We start from the raw sequence: 19,606 nt of genomic DNA, 5'->3' as shown, positions 1-19,606 counted from the left end.
CGTGCGCCTTTCGCGGCGCTTTACGGCAGCCCCCCTCCCCGCCGCGCCGCGCCGCGCGCTTTACGGCAGGCCGCGGTCTGCGCAGGGAGGGAGGGAGGCGGGGGGGCAGCGCCGGACGGGGGGGGGGCAGCGGGAGGGAAAACAAACAAAAAAAAAAAACCCGCTTTTGCTGCGTTTTCTGCTTGTACCGGCCCTACCCGCCGGCCGAGGCGCTGCTCCGGGAGGCCCCCGGGCGCTTTTCCTCCGGTGCCGGGCAGCAGGGCCCTCGAAGGCATCGCGCGGGCACGTCGGGGAGCGACGCCGCCGCTTTTCCTGACAGGAGCCGGCGGCGGCTCCCGCTTCCTCAGCGGCCTCGGCCCGCCCGTCCCCGAGGGAAAAGCTCGAGGGTGCTTCACTGCAGGCTTGCTTTACCGTAAGAGATTTCTCACCGGGCTTAAGTGGTCTCTCGTGCTCGGGGCTTTCTATTCCCGTTGTTTGTTTTAGCTCAAGGGAGAATAAACTCGAGCAGAGTTTGTTTTTCCCCACTTGCCATGATTTGTTTTCTCCCGAGACTCCTACCCCTTTCCCGTAACGCCAGTAGCTGCTAGGGAGACGTTTTTCAGATTTCTGGCAGCTGTTTACTAGGGCAGCAAAGCAGAGACGCCCTTGGTGTTTTAGAGGAATTACTGAAGCCTAAAGGAGCACGGTATGTTGCAATAGCAAAATGGGAACACGGGAACAGTGCTGAGATTTAACCCCCATGAATTCAGTCGGTGTTGTCTGATGACACAAACTAGCTAATAATTGACACGATAAATAGAGGTTCTACAAAACTCGCTCACAGCCACAGTATTTACCCCTTCCACAGGCATTTGAAAGACAGTTGTTGTTTTACTACTATCTTACAATTAAAGGCAGTGATATTTTTCATGGGGAAGAGTGAAGACAAGTGAAAGAACATGCCTAAAAATTCCAGAGTAGCAGCACGCTAAAAAGAATCCTGTTTTTCAAGTTTCAGTTCAGCCTTCTAGCCCCTAAGCAACACCTAACAAGGTTATTTCATGCAAGTCCAGGAGTTTTTTTTTTTTCCCCTCCATTTTTTTTAGAATAAGACTTCATACACTTTCCCTTAGTTGATACAGAAGGTTCCCTTTTTGTGTAGGGAAGCAGAACTCCTTGCAACTTGTGCTGCCCCGATTTCTAAAGGTTGATATTAAAACTCCATTTAGGCACATGTCAGTCAAAGGCCTTCTGCAACTGTGTGCCCATTCAGGCTTAGAGAGGTACACTACTTCAGGACATTACAGTTAACTGTGATTAATGGCTATTTTAATGAGCATACACAACTTGGAAGGAGCAAACTGCTTGCCACTTCAGAGTTAATACACAGAATTTGCCTGAAGTATTTCACCCTTCCAACTAGTTTGCAACTTCAGGTATCCTGAAGTAGATTGACGCTGAGGCAGTGCTGAATAGTTAACGTGTTCTTTGAAACATGTAGATGTCACATTCTCATACACAAATTGCTGAGAAACCATGCTTTAGCTCAGATCTAAGTGAATTAATGAAAAGGCAGAAGTAGTGTAGCTTCAGTTATTTTCTTACACTCTAGAAATAACAGAAAGAAAACAGGAGTCATGCAACACATTCATGAAAAAGTTTTTTTAATACGTATACTGAAGGCTTTTCATTTGCCACTTTACTGCACTAGAGGATGATCCTGACTTCACTTAAAAAAAAAAAATCAGGACACACACAACAGTTTATTCTTGCAGAACATGATTCTGCAGCAGTAACAGAACTAAATGAAAATAGGCACAGTATGTTCATGTTAAATATCTTGTAATAGCTGTTAATATCCACACTAGCATTCACTATTACTGTATAATGTTTTTGAAACAATCGCAGACGTCTCAGTTTAATGAAAAAGGTACATAAAATCCAACTTGTTGTACACTAAATATTGCAATAATGAGTTCTCTCAAATTAAACTAGCATTTTAAATAAAATCCCAACTATAAAAAAAACTATAGTTTTCTGTTTTGCAGCTCTGTATTTAAATACAATTTCAATAATGTGTCACTTATTACAGCTATAAGACTGCATTGTCACAACATGAAGGTTCCCAGTTTTTTTGGGAACATTTCTATACTTTAGATTCTTCAGGGGAACTAATTGCTAAAAAGCAACTCACATTGTCTTCTCATGAAAGAGTTCTTATTTTTAAATTGGTAACTCCAATATCACTTTAAGTTTGGCAGAAAAATCTCTTACTGTGCTGCAATGAACTGAGTGTAAAATACATTTTCCACTACTCAAGGATGATGAAGTACGTGCTACACATTCTCATTTGGGCTAGCAGACCTTTGGGATGAGTCAAGCAGCAGTATACCATGGGATCACTTTGTCCTACAGCAATTGTAAGCAAACCTCTGGCCTCACTAGTTGCTGAAAGGAAATCTCACACCACAGCAAGCAACAGTGCTGGCAGAGCATCAAATACTGTGTAGGCTGCAATTCAGTGCATTTTATTGCTGCGTGTCCATCAGGCCATTTCAGATATTATGACTATGTGCCAAGAAATTTATCATGGTAGCTCTTTTCACAGCGTTTGAAGCTGATAAACTCTTGAACCTTTTTTCAACAGGTAACCCTGATCATTTAGGGATCCGATAAAGCTTTCAAAATCGGATACCTGGAAAAAAGACAGAAATAAATATCAGATTGGAACCATAAAATTTCAGCAGATGTAAAGCACAATTCTTTTAGCTTGTCTGTGTTGAACTACTACAGAAAGTGAAGTAAAAATAGGTTAATTTCCTTAGCAAACCTCTGACCTACTGGCACAGAGCCAGTTGCATCCTCTCTTGCTTTACTTGCAAGCCGTTAACACTACGGTGTTAAATAGCTCAAAAGAAGTGTTCTCCACTTTGTGACATGTGGAAAGTGTAGGGGGTAACATATGTATGTATCCAAGTTCTGAAACACAAGAGGAGGAACATGTTTCCTGAAGAGAGATCTTAAAGAAAGAAACTGCACAACCCCCCAAAGTAGTTTATAACTAAATGAAGCCTAGTTTCAGAAGCTCTCATTGATTTCAATGGGTTCCAATTTCAAAGTATTTATTAAATGCCTTTGAGCAGGGCAAAAGAGTTATATATGTATATCAAGACAAAGCTAGAATTAACCAAATTAGCTATACGTAGCTACTTTCAACTGAAACTAGTCACTGAAGGAATGACTGATGTGCCACGTGAAGAAAGCTGGCAACAACATCAGACTCTACCAGACAGGATCTGCACCAAATTCAATCTTATTTGTAGTCAACGCTTGCACAAGTCTAGAGACTTAAGCCACCTTGTGCCAGCAGGCCAAAGTAGGTTAACAAGGTAACAAAGAACAGTTATATTGTTCACAATATATTATATTGTACACAATAAATTCCATGAAAAGAAATTCACTGTCACTACTTTTCACTCACTATGCCTGATATCCAGTTTTGAGTTTTTCATTTACATTTGTACCTTTTCACCATAAAGTAAAAAGCAGAATTAGCTATCAATATTTTCATTTGGCTAGAGCCCCAGCCCCCCCCCCCCCCCCCCCCCCCCCCAGAAGTACACAAGTCAGTTACAGGATAAAACTCCCTTGTGGCTGTGTGTCCGACATGATGTTCCTATCAAGCGACACCATTAGGGCACTTGAAGAGCAAACGAAAACCCAGAAAGTACATTTGGGCCAGAGATGGCCAAAGACATTTACTGCACTGCTGAAATAGAAATGAAGTCACCACAAAAATGACAGGAATTAAAATAGGGGTTTCCCCTCAGGAGCTGAAGAAAGTAAAATATACTGCAACCAAACTTCTCCTTCACAAAACAAAGCACAGTTTTGTTAAGGACAAGCTTCAGAAGTAGAAGCAGCCCTTACAAAGGCAAGGTGGTGTTACTGTCAAACAGCTAATAAGATTAGCAAAGCTTACAAGGGAAGGCAATTCAGGGAGAGCACTCAGACTTAAAGCAGCATACACTGCTTATTTCTGTTCACTACAGAGAGCCACAACAGATGTGCCTTTTCCAATTTCTGTTTTGCAATCAGTAGTTTTGACTACTCTTATTCAACAACAAAGTATAACAAATTGTTCTATTTCCCAACTTACTCGTATTTGTAATTCTTTTGCAATCTGTCGAAGCTGTTGTAATTCAAAGAGATTGTTGTAGGTTCTTTCTGCAATGTTGTTAAGGGCAGAAACAAATCTTTTCGCTTGTGACCGATTACTCATCCCAGATCCATGCTGTGAGCGTTCAAAGTCCAGTTTTCCAAACTCATCCGAATACGTTCCTAGCATACTAAAAATACATAAATCAATAGGCGGTAAAAGCAAAAGTACATAAATTTCCTTCCTGAAACGTGGAATTGCTCAAGCTTAAGTTTCCAGAAGCTGCGTAGGAAAATCATCCCCTAGTAAGAAAGTCGCCATCTAGGGAACTAGGTGTCTGTCCAAATCACTGATGACCTTAAATTGTTCAACCACAACAACTACAAGTAATGACACAAGAGATAAACACTTTTGGCAGTGCCTTATCTCTAAAATACTCTGCGTTAATACTCATAACCAAAGATCATACTCAGCGTAACCTAGGGCTGCTGACATTTTTTAAAAACGAGCTAATGAATCTGATTATTGGTATCAAAGGCCTGAACTTTATCCAGCAAGTCATTTCTTCCCTGTGTGTATATATCTGTATTAAAAAAAAAATATATATATATATATATTTGAATGAGTAATACTGTGTTTCATTATCTAAACTACTGCGTATTACCTGTATTTCATTATTTCTATTACATCCTCAGCATCTTCCTTGGTACATTTCTCCCTTAATTCCAGCCTTGATCGTGCCTTTAAAAAAAAAAAAAGTTTAAGATACATGATACTTGACATGCACAAAGGTATAACAAGCACAATGTTTACGAGGACAGAGCTGGAAATGAAGCCTACAGGATTTAGAGAAATATTCTTCTGTTTTTCAATAGCATCCTCTTCCTACTCAGGTTACTAGGCTGTAGCTTGGAATTTATTGAAATTTATTTGCCTTTAACAGTGTATTCTCGGAAAGCTGCAGATGACAAATAATCTTAAGGCACAGCATTAGAGGAAAAGGCAACAGTTTCAGCTCAAGATGGGCAGCACCTTGTCTGTCTGCACCTTTCTTTTTTCCTCTTTGTTACAACTTGACAGGTTCTCTCTCCCCCACCCAGGGATGTTTTACCTCATAAGAGGCTTTAAGCAGCAGTTGCTCTTAAGTATTTGTAAGACTCTTGGATCCTTACCTTCTCTCTCTCTCAAAAAAAAAAAAAAAACACCCCACACAAACAAACAGGCAAGAAGCAGTCAAAAGTTAAGGGACATCAGTAGTGCTTTAGAAATAATCTCTTCGCTTTTAACCCCATAAGTATTATAGTTTGAATTTACCTCTGTAAGTCGAATCAGTGACTCTAGCTGCCTTGTGGTGATTGGTGTGCTGTCTGCTCCTTGCTTCTGTTTCCGGAGCTCAAGGTAGAATGCCTGGAGGACCTCAGCAGCTTCTGGAGATAAATTTGGGTGAACATACTGCCGAGCATATCCCACATACTTCCTCAGCAGCTGGTGCGGAATGGCATCGAAGCTTTCTCCTGGTGAAATCTAAGTCCATTCATTACAAAGACAGACCTTGGATTTAATTTCTGCCAGAACTTTATGCAATACAAATTTTAACATGAAAACTACTTCTTCTAGTGAAATCTTTGTACGAGCGTCTGAATCTTTTCTGTAAGGGCCTTAGGGCTCCATATGTGAACCTTGTACTTAAAAACTCCATAATACCACGCTTAGACATGTAATTAAACACGTTTGGCCGTTTCAGAAAAAGGAGCAGAAGCTTCTCATTTGTAATGACGACAACTGCCAAACATGACTGAACTGTATTAAGAATTCTTTCTCAAAAGCCTCTTCCAATTTTTACTAGATACATACCCACATAAGAATAGGTCATCACTGCTCTTCTCCCCTCTCCAAAAGCGCACAGGTTAATTCCCAGCAGGAAATATTTCTCCTCAGACCTAGCATTTGACAACATCAGCCCTCAAACCGACCAGTGAAGCTCAACGGAAAACACTTTACCTCCCAAAATCCCCAAACGTGTGCCGGGTTGCAGATACTCAAGGATTTGTTTACACACTACTTTATTTGGATTCACTCACAACACATCTTGTTATATAAGCAATTTTATTATACCCCGTCTAAGTAGCTCTTCAGGGAAATCAAATACAGCAAACCTGCTTTAGAGCACTTCATGCAGTGTCTTCCCACCATCCCAGTCTTTGAGCTAGGATAAAGGATTGGGGGGGGGGGGGGGGAAGGAACATGAGGGGGAAAGGATGAACAAAGAGCAGCAATGGTAGCAGGGAAAAAAAAAAAACAAAAACACCACTCTCAGCTGATAATTTCTTCCTTGGGCAGGGATTAAGATGGCTTGAGATGAAACTTTAGGTAACATCACCTATCTTGCTGGAGCTTCTACAACAGGCAGACACTGGTGGCTGGGGCCTTAAATTGCTCCTTAAGTTCAGAGCCTATTATCATGAGAAGAATGGGAGTGGGAGACTGAAGACATCTGGCATATCTAGGTGACCAGGTCCCAGTGCAAACACCACCACAGGGAGAAAGACAGCAGCAGTCACAAGTCAAGTCCTACCTTTAGTCTCTCAAGCAGTGGTCGATCTGAAACAACTTCAAGAACAGAGGGATCCTGCGTGCTGGTACGAGTCACAACAGCGCTGCTGCATGCTGCCTGCTTTCCAGCTCTGATTGCCATCACATGCTCAGACAGCAAGTGATCATGGTCTTCATTGGGAGTGTCCAGCAAAATAAAAACCAAGTCAAATCTCGACAGTAAAGCACTCCCCATTCTAGAGTAAAGATAAAAGAAAACCACACATTGCTTGTAAAAGAAAAAAAAAGAAAGAAAAAGAAAATAAAGAAAACTGCAACTACTCTGTTTGTCTCTGAAATAAGTTTAGAAAAGCCTGTCCCATGCTTTGAAAATGAAGTAGAACAGCAGTTTCTCTCAAAAGCCACCACACCAAAAATTACTGCAATAAGATTGTGTTCAAGCTCCAGAAAAGCAGAAAGCAATTATACACAAACTGCAAAACTGCCAAAAGCACCTGATCTGGAATGTAAACTATATAAGCAGCATTTCAAAGAGTGCTCACTTCAAGTTCTCAGACACCGTTTTGGCTTTGTTATAGTGTCCTCCAACAGGGTTTGCTGCAGCAACGATAGACGTCCTGGCAGGCAAGCTGCAAACAATGCCAGCCTTGGCAAGGCTGATGCTTTGCTGCTCCATGGCTTCCAACAAAGCCTGGTGCTGGCTTCCCATCTTATCAAATTCATCTATTCCACAAATCCCTGGAAACAGTTAACACAGGACAAAAACATATTATAAAACAGTGACCGATGGAGAAATATATGCTACGATCCAGTGCCATATCAGAAGTCCAGTCTAGAGTCTAGTGACTGCAGGAGATGTTGGACCAAGCCTCAGCTTCAGGAAGGCTGAAGACAAGACTTAAGTAATCTTATTTTTTCAAAGGCCATAGTAAAATCCAGTAGCTACCATTAACTCAGAATTTTCAACCAGGAAATCCTAGCTGTTTGAGCCATTATGACTGTTGCGTGAATTGCAGAACTTCAGTTTTAAAAGAGATCATCTACTGCGAGTGCCACCCTTACCCCGTAAGAAAGAACGGGCCACCTCCAGAGAAGTCACTGGACAAGCTCGGGACTTCCCAGATAAGGAAAGCCAGTATCATACTTCAAATTTATACTTTTAATCCACAATAATGAAAGCACTGTGTTTAAGACCCTTAAGCTGATCAGCACAAACTGGAGTCTTTATGTGCTCATATACTTGTGGGAGTAGGAGGAAGGAAAAAAAGCGTGCATGGGGGGGAAAGCCTAATCACAATTTTTCTTCAAATTGAAATTTGGACATTAACACACGCACACCATACAAAACCTATAAGGTTACAAGCGTTACCTTGATCTCCAAGCACTAAAGCACCAGCTTCCAAGGCAAAATCTCCAGAAGCACCGTCTCTAGACAGTGTAACAGTCAGGCCAGAGCTGGTGGAAGTATTACCACAAACATACACACCTCGAGGAGCAACGTTACACACTGCCTAGAAGAGAAAGAAATTTTTTCCTTCCCAAGGTGAGTGATTTCATAAGCCTTATTCTAAAGAAACAACACAAAGCAAACAAAATTTCTGTTATTTTCAGCTTAACATAGCCCAACAGTCAAGTTATAACTCCTTGCAACCCCAGGAGGCATACTTCTGCAAAACAGTAGGAATAATTTTCATCACAGTTCTTGCACATAGTCATGTCTACTCTGTTATCAGAGCTACTGGAACTTTGGGCATAACACTGACGTTGTTAAGTTTATTGAAATACTTGGGGACACGCTGCTATCTGTCGCTAAACTGCGGACACGTAACCTTGGTATCTTCAGACCCCAAGTTCTGTTTAGTCCAACGTCTTGTCTAAATGCCCAACACAAGCTGCTTCAGAAGCAGGTGTAGTTCTCCCCACAGCAAGGGGATGAAGGACAGTCCTAGCCTCCTCCATGCCTCTAGGATTCATAAGGCAGCTTGTAATTTGAAATATGAAGTAGAACAACAAAGCATGGTAAGTTCAAAGAAATTTTACATGAACTGGCAAGACACAGTGGTATCGCAGTTCAGTTTGGCTAGAATACAGAGTTATCTTAACAGATCTTTCCCACTATCTCTGGAGATTGCTACTGGTGCCTCTATTTTATTCAAAAGATAACACCCAAGGCATATTTGTTCAGTACCAAACAACAACAACAACCACCCCACAACCACCTTCCTACACAGCTTTGGTTTTCTCCTTGGGATGTTTCCTGTAAAAGTGATGATTCAGAGGAGCATGGTCTCCAGGTCTTATCTGAGAAACAGACTATTAGCTTTTCTCGAATGGCACTCCATTATTTAGTAATGACATGAAAAAGCAAACCATCTACTATATGCAAGTGATTTCCCATTCAGTGACAAAATATAAATATTGTTTACAAGATACTTGCATATACATATGTCATTGTTTAAGCTTTTCTAAGTCCTAACCTAACATGTGTCAACATATTAAGTAATTTTTTTTTTTTTTTTAAATGAAGCATGCAACGCTGCAAGTCTAAGTGAACTCTGTCTTCCTTTCCTGTTCTTATTTCATCCAGACTTCACAGTAACTGCAGAGAAAGATAAACTGAACACTTTTAAAGTTCTCTAAGAGGAAGAAATTATGTTTTTGGGGTTTGCTAGTCATGCAGAAACGCCCAACAAGCTAAGGCTCAGGTGTAGCAGCAAATCCTTTTTCCAAAATAGCCAATATCTGGTTTGGCAACATAGAAACAGGGGAAGGAAATGGGAACAAACATCACAGAAGGTGAGCAACATGACACTGAATATCACAGTAGCTCCAAGAACGTACTTGACGATGAATCAGCTAAACGAAGACAAGGAGGAATGAAATTCTTCAGTGGGGAAGAGAGTTGGTACAAAAAGCTAAAGAAGGCAGGGGAACAAGCCTAGAAAGTACATGGAAGCCCACAGGCTTGACCAAGCGCGCTTGCTTTGGTAAGTGTTTTAAGAGGCTAGTTCCCTTCCGCAAGGCTGCCTCGAAGGAGAGGACAGCAGGGCACCCCTTTAAGGTGCTGTCCTATATCCGAGGTGAGCTACATGAAAAGGCAGCTCCAAGTAGGCTCCAGCACTCTTTGGTCTTAGCACAGCTATGTTTACAAGACGACAAGATAACAAGGAATGAGAGGAAAAACATTACAGTCAGTAGTAATAAGTTAACACGTACTTGCAACATTTGACTTTTTCCTAATCCTGGATCTCCAACAACCAGAACATGCGGATCTCCTCGCACGGGGATTCTGTTCTTGTCATCTACAAACTTCTGACATCCTCCAAACAATGCCAGTGCCAAACCTGCCTTTACAATCTGCAGCAGTACATACCAAAACGAGTTAAATATTGGATTATGGCAACCCTTACTGACACCTCCCTAGAATAAGCCATAATAGCCTTTTCCTTCTGGATGGAAGGGCCTAAATCCCATTAGATACTTCCAACAGTATAAGGCTGCCACCTCTTTTGTCAGTTCATGAACAGGCACAGCCCTGTGAAAAGTCACCTGTAAACACACCACCACCACCCCTCCCCATCACCACCTCTAACTAAGCTTTAAAAATCTTTTAGGAGATTATGCGCTTGCCACAGTAAACATTTAAAACTGAAGCTGTAAGCAGAGCTGTAAAATTACTTACCTCATGGCCATAGATAGCAGGACAGAGAGAGCTGAAAAACAAAGCACTCTGTTTAGTAGTAAACGCAAGATTAATATTCCTGCCGTATTATAATCACGTATCCCATCTCACTTGTTGCAGACTACTTTTATAATCACAAAGAAGTTAACTTTTAATTCTCACTAGCACAAAGGTTTTTAAATTAAAAGCAGTATCACATTTCTTGACATTTTTAGATAACCAGATACGCTTTACATGATAAGAAAAAGGATAAGAAAAGCCTTTCATTTGACTATGCACAAACACAGAGGAGAACCAATTTCCCAATGGTTGTTGCACCCCCTCTCATCCTTATCAAATAACTACCTTTAACCCTCATAAGCCTCCTTTTAAAGGTGCTATAATTTGGCATTCTTTGACTCCAGTCAGGAAGACCTAGAGGACACTCCAGCTACAAGAAACGTACTTGTTGGTCTGCACAGAGGTTCTTTCACACCCTCTGCTTAGTTCTCTCCTCTTTCCTCTACTGTAGGAAGGCAGAGTGGAGAACAAAGCCATGCACATGAGTTGAACGTGCTCAACGAAAAGCAAAATTAATGCATTGCTTTTTTTTTTTTTTAAACTATAGCTTTCTATCTCAGAGTTGAACTGAAACCCTTCTAACTTCCCTTTATGCTTAAGTCCATTCCAAAGTCCTAACATCCTCAGTTTCCCCTACTCTGCGTTCCCTGCAGCAATACTTCCTGCCCCTCCCAATGCCCCTTGCACAATTCAGTTTGCTAAATCTCAGTGCTACATACTGCACAAGCCTGATAGACATTTCATAGCTTTAGATTTGCTGTCAAGTCCAACTGAAGTTGGCCATGCCGATGCAGAAGTTATTCTAGGGGCTGACGCAACTTACTTCACAATGAGCCTGAACAGATTTTCCTCAGCTTGAATTTCTTGAACAGCATAAAGGTCTTTAAGAGAAAATTCCATGAATGCTTTTTGAAAAGTCTCATCATCGAAATTCTTTGTTTTCTGTCCTTTACTGTTGCTGACAGAATTTGCCTCAATGTACAACAGGAACACACACTTGTCATTCTTATTTTTAGAAGCTCCTGTTAGAAAGATGACACAGAACGAAGGGATGTTTTTATATCTTAAGTACTGATGTTACTGGCAAGTGGCATAGGATAGTTCAGAAATACGTATTGGCATGTGCAAAATAAAGGTTGTTCATGTACAAGTAGCTGAACACCTGCATTTTCAAAAATTAATGCAAAGTAAAAGCTTTAATTACATTTCTTCAAGTTCACTGCACTTAGGTATATGGTAAAATATTTTGCCATTAGGAGATGGAGAGGTGTGGGTGTGCATATTATGTATATATGAAATACTAGATTTTATTCATAATTACTATTTGGTAACAGGAATTCTAAATTATTACATTATTCTAGTCAAATACAAGTTATATACAAAATTTTTCAATCTTAATATTTACAGAAAGAATCTACAGAGCAGAAGAATTAAACATGTACTTTAACAATTAACATTTCCTATATCCTTAACGAAAGGATTACTGAACAGAGAATGCAATCTCACAACAAACCACTACTGCAGGTCTCCGCAATATGTTCTATTACGGCTGTTCAGAATATGTACTTTTTGATCTTGAAAAAGGAAGGCCTCATAAGATTTCTCCAAGGAGGACTAAGCTGAGAAAGATAACGTGCCTTCAGAACAGCATGACAGTTTTCCTTTTATTCGAGAGGAACGTAAAAAGGAAAAGGGTAAACAAATAACTAGTCTCAATGAGACTTCTGGAAACAAGGATGCCCCCCCTCACATGAGCAGTCCAAGACAACTTTCTTATCAGCCGATTCACTGAAACATTAGATGTCAGCACTGGCGATTCAGATTCGGGACCATATTTACGGAGCAGAGACTGTGTAAGATAAACCTCCTCTATCAGTGGACATTAGAGTCAGCGCTCCTCTTGAGCGGCGCTGCTTCTTCCCTTTTCAAAAAAGCTCATTATGAAACTTTGGTAACTTTTGAAGAAACACATGCTTAATGCATTTACAACTTTGAGAGCTCAAAATCAGGGGGAGGGCTGTTCTTATGTTATTGCATAACCACTAGAAGAAGTCCCCACAAAGAAAAAGATGTTTTGAGATGATATATTTTACCTTCCTCGGTGCTTGACACCTTAACTATCCCTGTAATTGTGACCATATCTCCTGGGACGCAACTGTCCACAAGGTCTTGAACCAGTTCACATTCTATTGTGCGAGGGATTCGACCTGCTTCTCGCTGATCATCTGACATGAGCTCCTGCACCCTGCAATACATGAGGGGAGCCCACACTCCATACGTAGCATTTCCATTCAGTTTTGGTGTAAGAAATCTGTACATGTGCACTTCAAATCAGTCCTTTCCGAATTGACAAGGGAGACAGCAGAAACACCCTGATAAGCACTAGAAACAGCAACGCTAAATCTGGAGAGACTCAGGCTTCTTCAAGTAGAACTTGAACCAATAGGTATTTATGACATGTAAATCCTAGAAAGACAGACAAACTCCAGAAACAGCAATTGATGTTGGAGTTCAGTCCTAGCTCTGATGAACACATTCATGTAGGAATAAACACAGTATATGAAAGAGTCATATTTTGTATATGAAGCTTATCTTAAGAGGTCAAATATTAGCCCTGATGAAGGTAACTGGCAATCTTGATGTAATAATAATCCCTGCAATGCCAAAGAAACTCCCTCAGACCATAGCAAGAACAGGAACTTTGCACAGTTGTAAAAAGCTAGCAACTAACAAATTCTTTAAAAGGTTCCAATTTTGGGTCTGCACTTAAAGCCCTAGTTGTTTTTCCTTTAACCTCAGAATAAAGCTCCTCTTAAGAAGCTGTGTTAAACAGCACCCTCTAGAGCAGCCATCAAGAATTTTTTGGTGCTATTTCTTTAATAAACCTCATTTAAAACAAGTTAAAGTACATATCATAAAACTTTTAATACAGAGCACGTAAACTTAGAGGATCCGAGTGCAAGAAGTGGAAATAAAGTAAGCAGAGTTCATCTTTACCCAAGCTGACAGCCCACTTGCAGTAAACTAAGAGGACAGACAAGAAAAATGGAACATATACAGAACATACTACATCTGGCAATATTAGGATGGTCATAGTGCGGAAGTGAGGAAGCAATGAAAAACAGCTCCACAGTCCAGCTTCCTGCACTTGTTTAACATCGTTAACGTCTGTGGAAACAACAGCACTTTCCCCAGAGTAAAGAACTCACAGTTTGAGCTAGATTAGACATAAAAAGTAGATGAATGGGCAGCCCTCAGCATTATTTCCACCTACTGAGTGTGCCACAGGAACTGGGGGACACAACTAATATCACTTCAAACTAAAATTTAACATTTAAATTTATACTCAGTTCATTCAAGTCAGCTGCTGCAGCTGACAAACATAGTGTAATACGGCTCTCCTAGCTGACTAACGGTTCAGAAAAACAAATTACTGAATAAGAGATGCAACTAAAAACCGTTGAGAAAAGCTGCATACAGCCTGACCTGAACATTTCTCAATGAAGTCAGTCAAGATAAGAATAAGAAGCTGTTGTACCGAGTAGGGGTAATATTTAAGGTTCTCTGAGAACACCACCACTTCGAAGCTATTTTCTCCAGTTGTACTTGCTGCAAAAGGATTAAATTTACACAGCACAACATGTAATGAGCAATCCTTTTACTTGTGGCTACCCTATTGAAATACATTTTTGTGCAGAAGAGATGCATTAATGTTGCTTACTTAACAGACTGCCAGTCCACTGTAGTGGTTAAAGGAGAGCTTCTGTCTGCTGCGAATGACCGGCCACGGCACTCAGGAACAAGGCACTGTAACAGTATTCGTTCTAATTCATTCTCAACTTTAACCAATCTTTTTAATAGTAGGTTTTTTTGTTTGTTTGTTTGTTTTTAAATCAAATAAGGCAAATAAAAAAAAGAGGTAAAACAAAACAATGTTCCTTTAACACCATATCAGGGAAAAAAAAAGTTAAACTAGGATACACTTTAGAACGTACATAATTAATGAAGACTCATCAAGCACAGACACCGAAACCCTGACTCCTAGCTGTTACAGCAAATACAGCTGCCCTGTACGATCTCCTTGGCAATAAAAAAATAATAAAAGAAACACCCATACACTCCCCCCCACCACACACACACACACCTTGAAGATGTTCCAGAGGAAATGGTTTTTCACATGGGCACCTCAGGTTACATAAAGTGACTGGGCACTATCTTATGTGTGGAAACTTTTTGAGTCCAGATAAAAACAGTGAAATTAAAATAGGAAGTTCTAAGCAAAATCACAAAAAGCAAATTAACCAAGGAAGTCACTCCCATGAGGTGGAAAGGGCTTTTCAGACATAACTCGTGAAAGAGAACTGCAAGAAATTTTTCTGGATTTGTGCGAGTTTCTGCACTTTCTTTCCAATAATAAGGTTATGCAGGAATACCAAGTTGCATGGTAAATTTTGCTTTAAATAGCTGAACTACTGTTGCGGGGCAGGGAGGGAGGCTTTTTTCTCTCTCTCTCTCTCTCTCTCTAATCTAAATATCACTAGTGTTGCTTTTACCCAACTCAACAGAAATACAAAAGGGAAGAGTATCAAATTAGATGATTTTAACTTACCTTAGTTGGAAGAGTATATTTTCCATCAGGTAGAGGAACACCCTGAACGTCTCCACACGTGCCACATACAAAGGCTAGCTTAGTGCAGAGAGGTTTAATGTTACTGACACGCACAACAGTACCACGCAAGGCAATGTATTTCCCATAGCAGTTGGCCCGAACGTTTTTCAGCTGAGTTAGCGGATCATAGTTGTACACCCTACATAAAAATTAGATGTTAACACTTTGAAAGCTTGCTATCCTTAAATGAGGAACAAGACAGACGTTTACATACTAACTATTAGCAGTAATCCAGAGCAAGATTAGATGGTGACTTTAGCTCTGTGGACCCATGGCACAGTCTTTGATTCGTGCTCTTGAAAGCAGCCTAATGTTTAATGTACTCCAGGTGGTACAACCCTGGAGCTGTAAAGTTTGTGTATACAGTGCAGCAGCACAGACACCTCCCTCCCATAAACTTCTCAGACTAATGATACAATAGAAATTATCCTATGTGCCTCTAAATAATTCCAGGTTAAAACCAGAGTTCAGACTTGCAACATAAAAGGATCAAAGATTTCACCTGCACGCCAAAAGAAATGGTGGCTTTTCATGCTTCAGGGACATAACATGGTTGTCATTATGTGCAACAAAGAGCTCCTTGTTAATGAGGCCCAAGAACGCCCAGCCAAAACATTCAGAATAACCAGCTTCAGCCCTGCCGATGCTGCACAACTAAATGATTTCAAACTACAGAGGTCTTCAAAAACCCATAAGTTATGCAAACCCACATAATCTACAGTGCATGATCACTGCCTAAAAAAGTTGCTTTCGATGATATTCCCTTGGTTTTCAGTCATAGCAATCTGCTCCTTTGATCACACAGGACAACGCAAATCTCTTTGCATTCCCTATAAAAACAAATCTAACATCCATTTTATGAACATGATATTTTATTGATTTTCCTAAAATATTCTCCTCTACAGAATAACGTTCCATAACTGTTCCTTGGGTATATACAAGCTCTCAAATTCTCTCTTGGCCATAGTTTTTCTTAGATGCATTCCACTGGCTAATTAAAAGGATGCAGTTTTATAGCAATGCAAAGGCTAAAATGTACCAGTCTGACAAATCCAAAAATTAAATCCAGCTGCTGTGCGAAAACGAGCTGCTCTCCCATGTCAGGTCAGGGCCAGCAGAAAAATCAAACCGAAGTAGCGTTCATACTGCCAGTCCCCCGTTTCCTGAAGTCTGAGATTCCAACGTTTTGAATTCCCCAGACATAAAACAAATTATTACCAAGGATTTGTTTAGTTAAGAACTCTAAGGAAGTCACAATTTTAAAGCGACAACAGTAATTACTAGGATTCTTGTAAATATATGCTTATGCAGAATTAGCGTAGCCTTAACTTCACCTATTTCATTTCAAACTAAAGTTCAATTAATAAGAACTACTGTTCTTGAGAAGTTCTACAGATAATCCTTTAATAGATGAGCTAATATAAAATAATGCATCCTCACATCGCTGTTAGAACACCCATAATAGAATTGGTAATATTTACCATTCCTTAGTTTAGGTCTACACCCTCCAAATCAACTTCCTCATGAAGACACACCTCTGTTAATAAAATACTATATGCAATCCCTTCCTAACTTCTCCATTAAACGGCAGAAATCTAAACACATTTCTCGGTTTTTAATCCGTAGGTATTTCAGTTTTTCTACTTGTATGTTACTTTTCTACTTACAACATCTTCTATTATTAGAAGCCCTTTTTTCAGCTTATAAGCAGGTTTCATTTTGCGTTTTCTCCCAAATACAGTCCAGCTTTTGTCATTGTGACGAAAAAAGCAAAACATAGACTTTTCTTCTGGAAATAGCTTCACAAAGTCTCATAAGTAAGTAATTAAATAGCCAGCCAGCCTTCAGCTCCACGCACAGATACTGACAACCACTACACAAGAAGCAAGCAGATCTTCCTGCAAACAGCACCAATACACAACATCCGTTACCTGGCATGAATGTGTGGCACATTTATTATAGGCTCTCCATTAAGCGGTAATCCTTCTTCCACCTGCAGCTCAGCAGCATGCCTTTCAAGGTCCTTTGTTAACACCTAGCCAGAACAGGAAGGCAGACACAAGTGTAGTAAGCCATACAATATTGATTCAATTTGCTATAAAGTTTCATTACCATCCTCTACTATTAGGCCTGTTGCTCAAGTCTCAGGAGCACTGTGCTGTCCAGTAACCACAGCTAAAGAGTATTTTTCTGCTCTAAATTATCTAATTTAATTATCTAATTAATCTTCATCTTGGGGCGGGGGGGACGCACTCTTGCTGTTGTGCTTGTTTATTAAAAAAAGTATACAATACTGTAATGTGTCTAGTTTTGTTTGGATTCAAGCACAAGATGTGAGGACCTGCCTGTCAAAAAACAGGGAAATACTACTTTTTAAGAGACATGGGACAGAGACAGGAATTCTTGAATCTGTTCCCCACTCACCCACCAGCCACAGTTCTGCTGCTTGAGGTGGACAAACAGCACAGTTAACTCACCGTTCATTAATCAAACAGGAATTAGAACTCCATATTACATAAGTGTTAAAACTGTATTTAGTTTTAGTCAACTAGTTGGAAGATGAACAAGTAAAACACCCCAAGACCAAAGCATTTTCAAAACATGATTTTAAAGGTCATGCAGAAATGGTGTAGAGGGAAGGGCTACTGATTTTCGAGTAAACAATAGATTTTTGTAAGTTAGAAAAACACTAATATTCAGTTATTATAATATAATTGCCTTCAAGTCCCATTGATTCCTTCTCACGGGAGGCAGAGGGGCTTGTATGTAATAGAAAACTTCATATTTACCTGATGAATTGCCAAACCCATGCACTGCAGTATTTTCTGAGGCATATCCCTTAATTCAGCAGATATATTTGGTATTGATTTAGCTAGTTCTCGGTCTTCTACCAGTTCCTTATAATCCACAAGGATACTTCCCTTTCTCTCTATTTCATCCTGTGAAACATTTAAAGTTATAAAACACATTTCAAGCTATAAACACAAATATTTAATGCTTAGGAAATGAGATTTGGACATGCTTGAACAGATGCTGAAAATAGGCCAAGTGTTATAGTGTTAGTTCATCCACAATAGGGGTTTTTTACCTTGTTGTACAGCTCAATGCGTTGCATGAAAAACTTTTCAAAAGCTTGAGTCTTCAGGACAAAAGGAGACTTGTCAGCATAAGCTAATCAGAAACATATGACATCAGTTAATAGACTGAAATAATTACTTTCATTACAGAGAGTACATAAAATGGTAGTTTCCCTCCCGCTATTTTGGGGTGTTCCAAAACTGAGGAAGATGTTAGATCTCTACAACATCACAATAACATCCCAAAAACATACTTTGTCTGAGATAACATAGGACAAGCAGTTAAGCTAAAGACAACTAAACATTATTGAGACTAAACAGCTTCCTTTGACCTTGAGGTGCAACTTCACATCCATATGAGTAGGTCACACCAAGAAAAAGGAGCATGAAAAATTCAGCAGAGGTACATGTATTGCATGGCAAATGGGCCAGGTTTTAAGAAAAATCATATTTTATACCATCCAAAATTTCTTTCCAAGGTTTGGAGCCCACGGTTATGCCATAAAATCTCTACTGAATCCTTGTTTTTAAGATATCAAATACAAACTTCAGCTGTGTTCTGTTGCAGTTATCTCCATCACTTGTAACCAACTCTAAGGAAAACAGAATAACATATTTACTACATGTAATTTGGGTGTAAAAATACCTTCGGAGAAATAAAGCTTCCAGCCTTTATATGGAATAAACCGGTCCAACGTTGACTGAACTAATCCAGATTTTGCTGGAAAATATTAAAGCTAGGATTAAACCAAGGTAGATACTCGAGTGCTTGTTTGGTTGGTTGGTTGGTTTTTAGACACCGAATCTTTCATTTAACTTTTATTTTGTTCTCTACCACTCTTCAGAGCGTTCAGAGGCAAACAGCCACCCTTCAGTGCGAAAGCCGGTCAAAAGAAAGAGTTGCTTTCAAAGCGTTACGCCGTCAGAAGACAAAGGGAGAGGCCCAGGAGCCGGCTCACCGGGTTCAACCTTGCTTTTCCACTCGGTACTTTGTCCTCTTCCTCGCCATCCTCCTCGCCATCCTCCTCGCCACCCCTGGAAGCCTCTTCCCCGGCTGTACCCCCTGCCTCTGGGCTCCTTACTCATCCCGTGTCGCCAGAGCGGCCCCTGTCAGGCATGAGAGAGGGTGTGAAAACACAAAATGGCGGCGGCGGCCGCCGCCTCCTGCTCCTCTCACAAGAGTCACCGCTCGTGAGGACTTTTGTCCCACCTGCAGCACCGTAGAGTCACACTACTCCCCCCCCCCCCCCCCCAAGGAGCGGGGAACACTCACCCCCTCACCCGCATTCTATTTTCGCGCCGACAGCACGTCGCTTCCGGTGCTGCCGCCAATCCCGAGAGAGCGGGCTGCGGCAACGCCCCGCCCCACCGCGTCGCCACGGAGGGGGCAGCGCGGCCGACCGGCGCTCATTGGTCGACTCTTCCCG

The 19,606-nt window shown here is 40.6% G+C and overlaps 1 protein-coding gene across 3 annotated transcripts; it reads right to left on the bottom strand.

The window, feature by feature from the left end:
* Positions 1-1,626: 1,626 nt before the first annotated feature.
* Positions 1,627-19,605, bottom strand: MCM8 (minichromosome maintenance 8 homologous recombination repair factor). Of its 3 annotated transcripts, none has more exons than XM_068940544.1 (19): positions 19,453-19,605; positions 19,139-19,286; positions 18,826-18,900; positions 18,191-18,273; positions 17,892-18,041; positions 17,034-17,137; positions 15,043-15,241; positions 14,155-14,240; positions 12,527-12,678; positions 11,257-11,455; positions 10,374-10,404; positions 9,908-10,048; positions 8,061-8,202; positions 7,234-7,429; positions 6,714-6,927; positions 5,453-5,662; positions 4,803-4,879; positions 4,139-4,328; positions 1,627-2,674 (listed from the first exon to the last, which is right to left on the bottom strand). In XM_068940544.1, the coding sequence occupies exons 2-19, from the start codon at positions 19,263-19,265 to the stop codon at positions 2,582-2,584; spliced, it is 2,469 nt and encodes an 822-aa protein (XP_068796645.1). In that variant the 5' UTR covers positions 19,266-19,286; positions 19,453-19,605; the 3' UTR covers positions 1,627-2,581. The 3 variants fall into 3 exon arrangements, with proteins under 3 accessions (XP_068796645.1, XP_068796644.1, XP_068796646.1); XM_068940543.1 differs by having other exon boundaries at positions 19,461-19,481; XM_068940545.1 differs by lacking the exon at positions 19,453-19,605 and adding an exon at positions 19,390-19,419.
* Position 19,606: the final 1 nt, after the last annotated feature.

The sequence above is a fragment of the Struthio camelus genome, chromosome 3, assembly GCF_040807025.1.
Source record: "Struthio camelus isolate bStrCam1 chromosome 3, bStrCam1.hap1, whole genome shotgun sequence".
NCBI lineage: Eukaryota > Metazoa > Chordata > Aves > Struthioniformes > Struthionidae > Struthio > Struthio camelus.
Note: the sequence above shows the minus strand (reverse complement) of the source record. Positions and strands in the feature narration are given on the sequence as shown.

Excerpts from the sequence above, each read along its gene's own strand:
- MCM8 (XM_068940543.1), bottom strand. Across the intron at positions 18,274-18,825 it reads GAAGCTTTATTTCTCCGAAG|CTTATGCTGACAAGTCTCCT; the intron begins GTATTTTTACAC and ends GTTTCTGATTAG. Across the intron at positions 10,049-10,373 it reads CTGCTATCTATGGCCATGAG|ATTGTAAAGGCAGGTTTGGC; the intron begins GTAAGTAATTTT and ends GTACTGCTGCAG.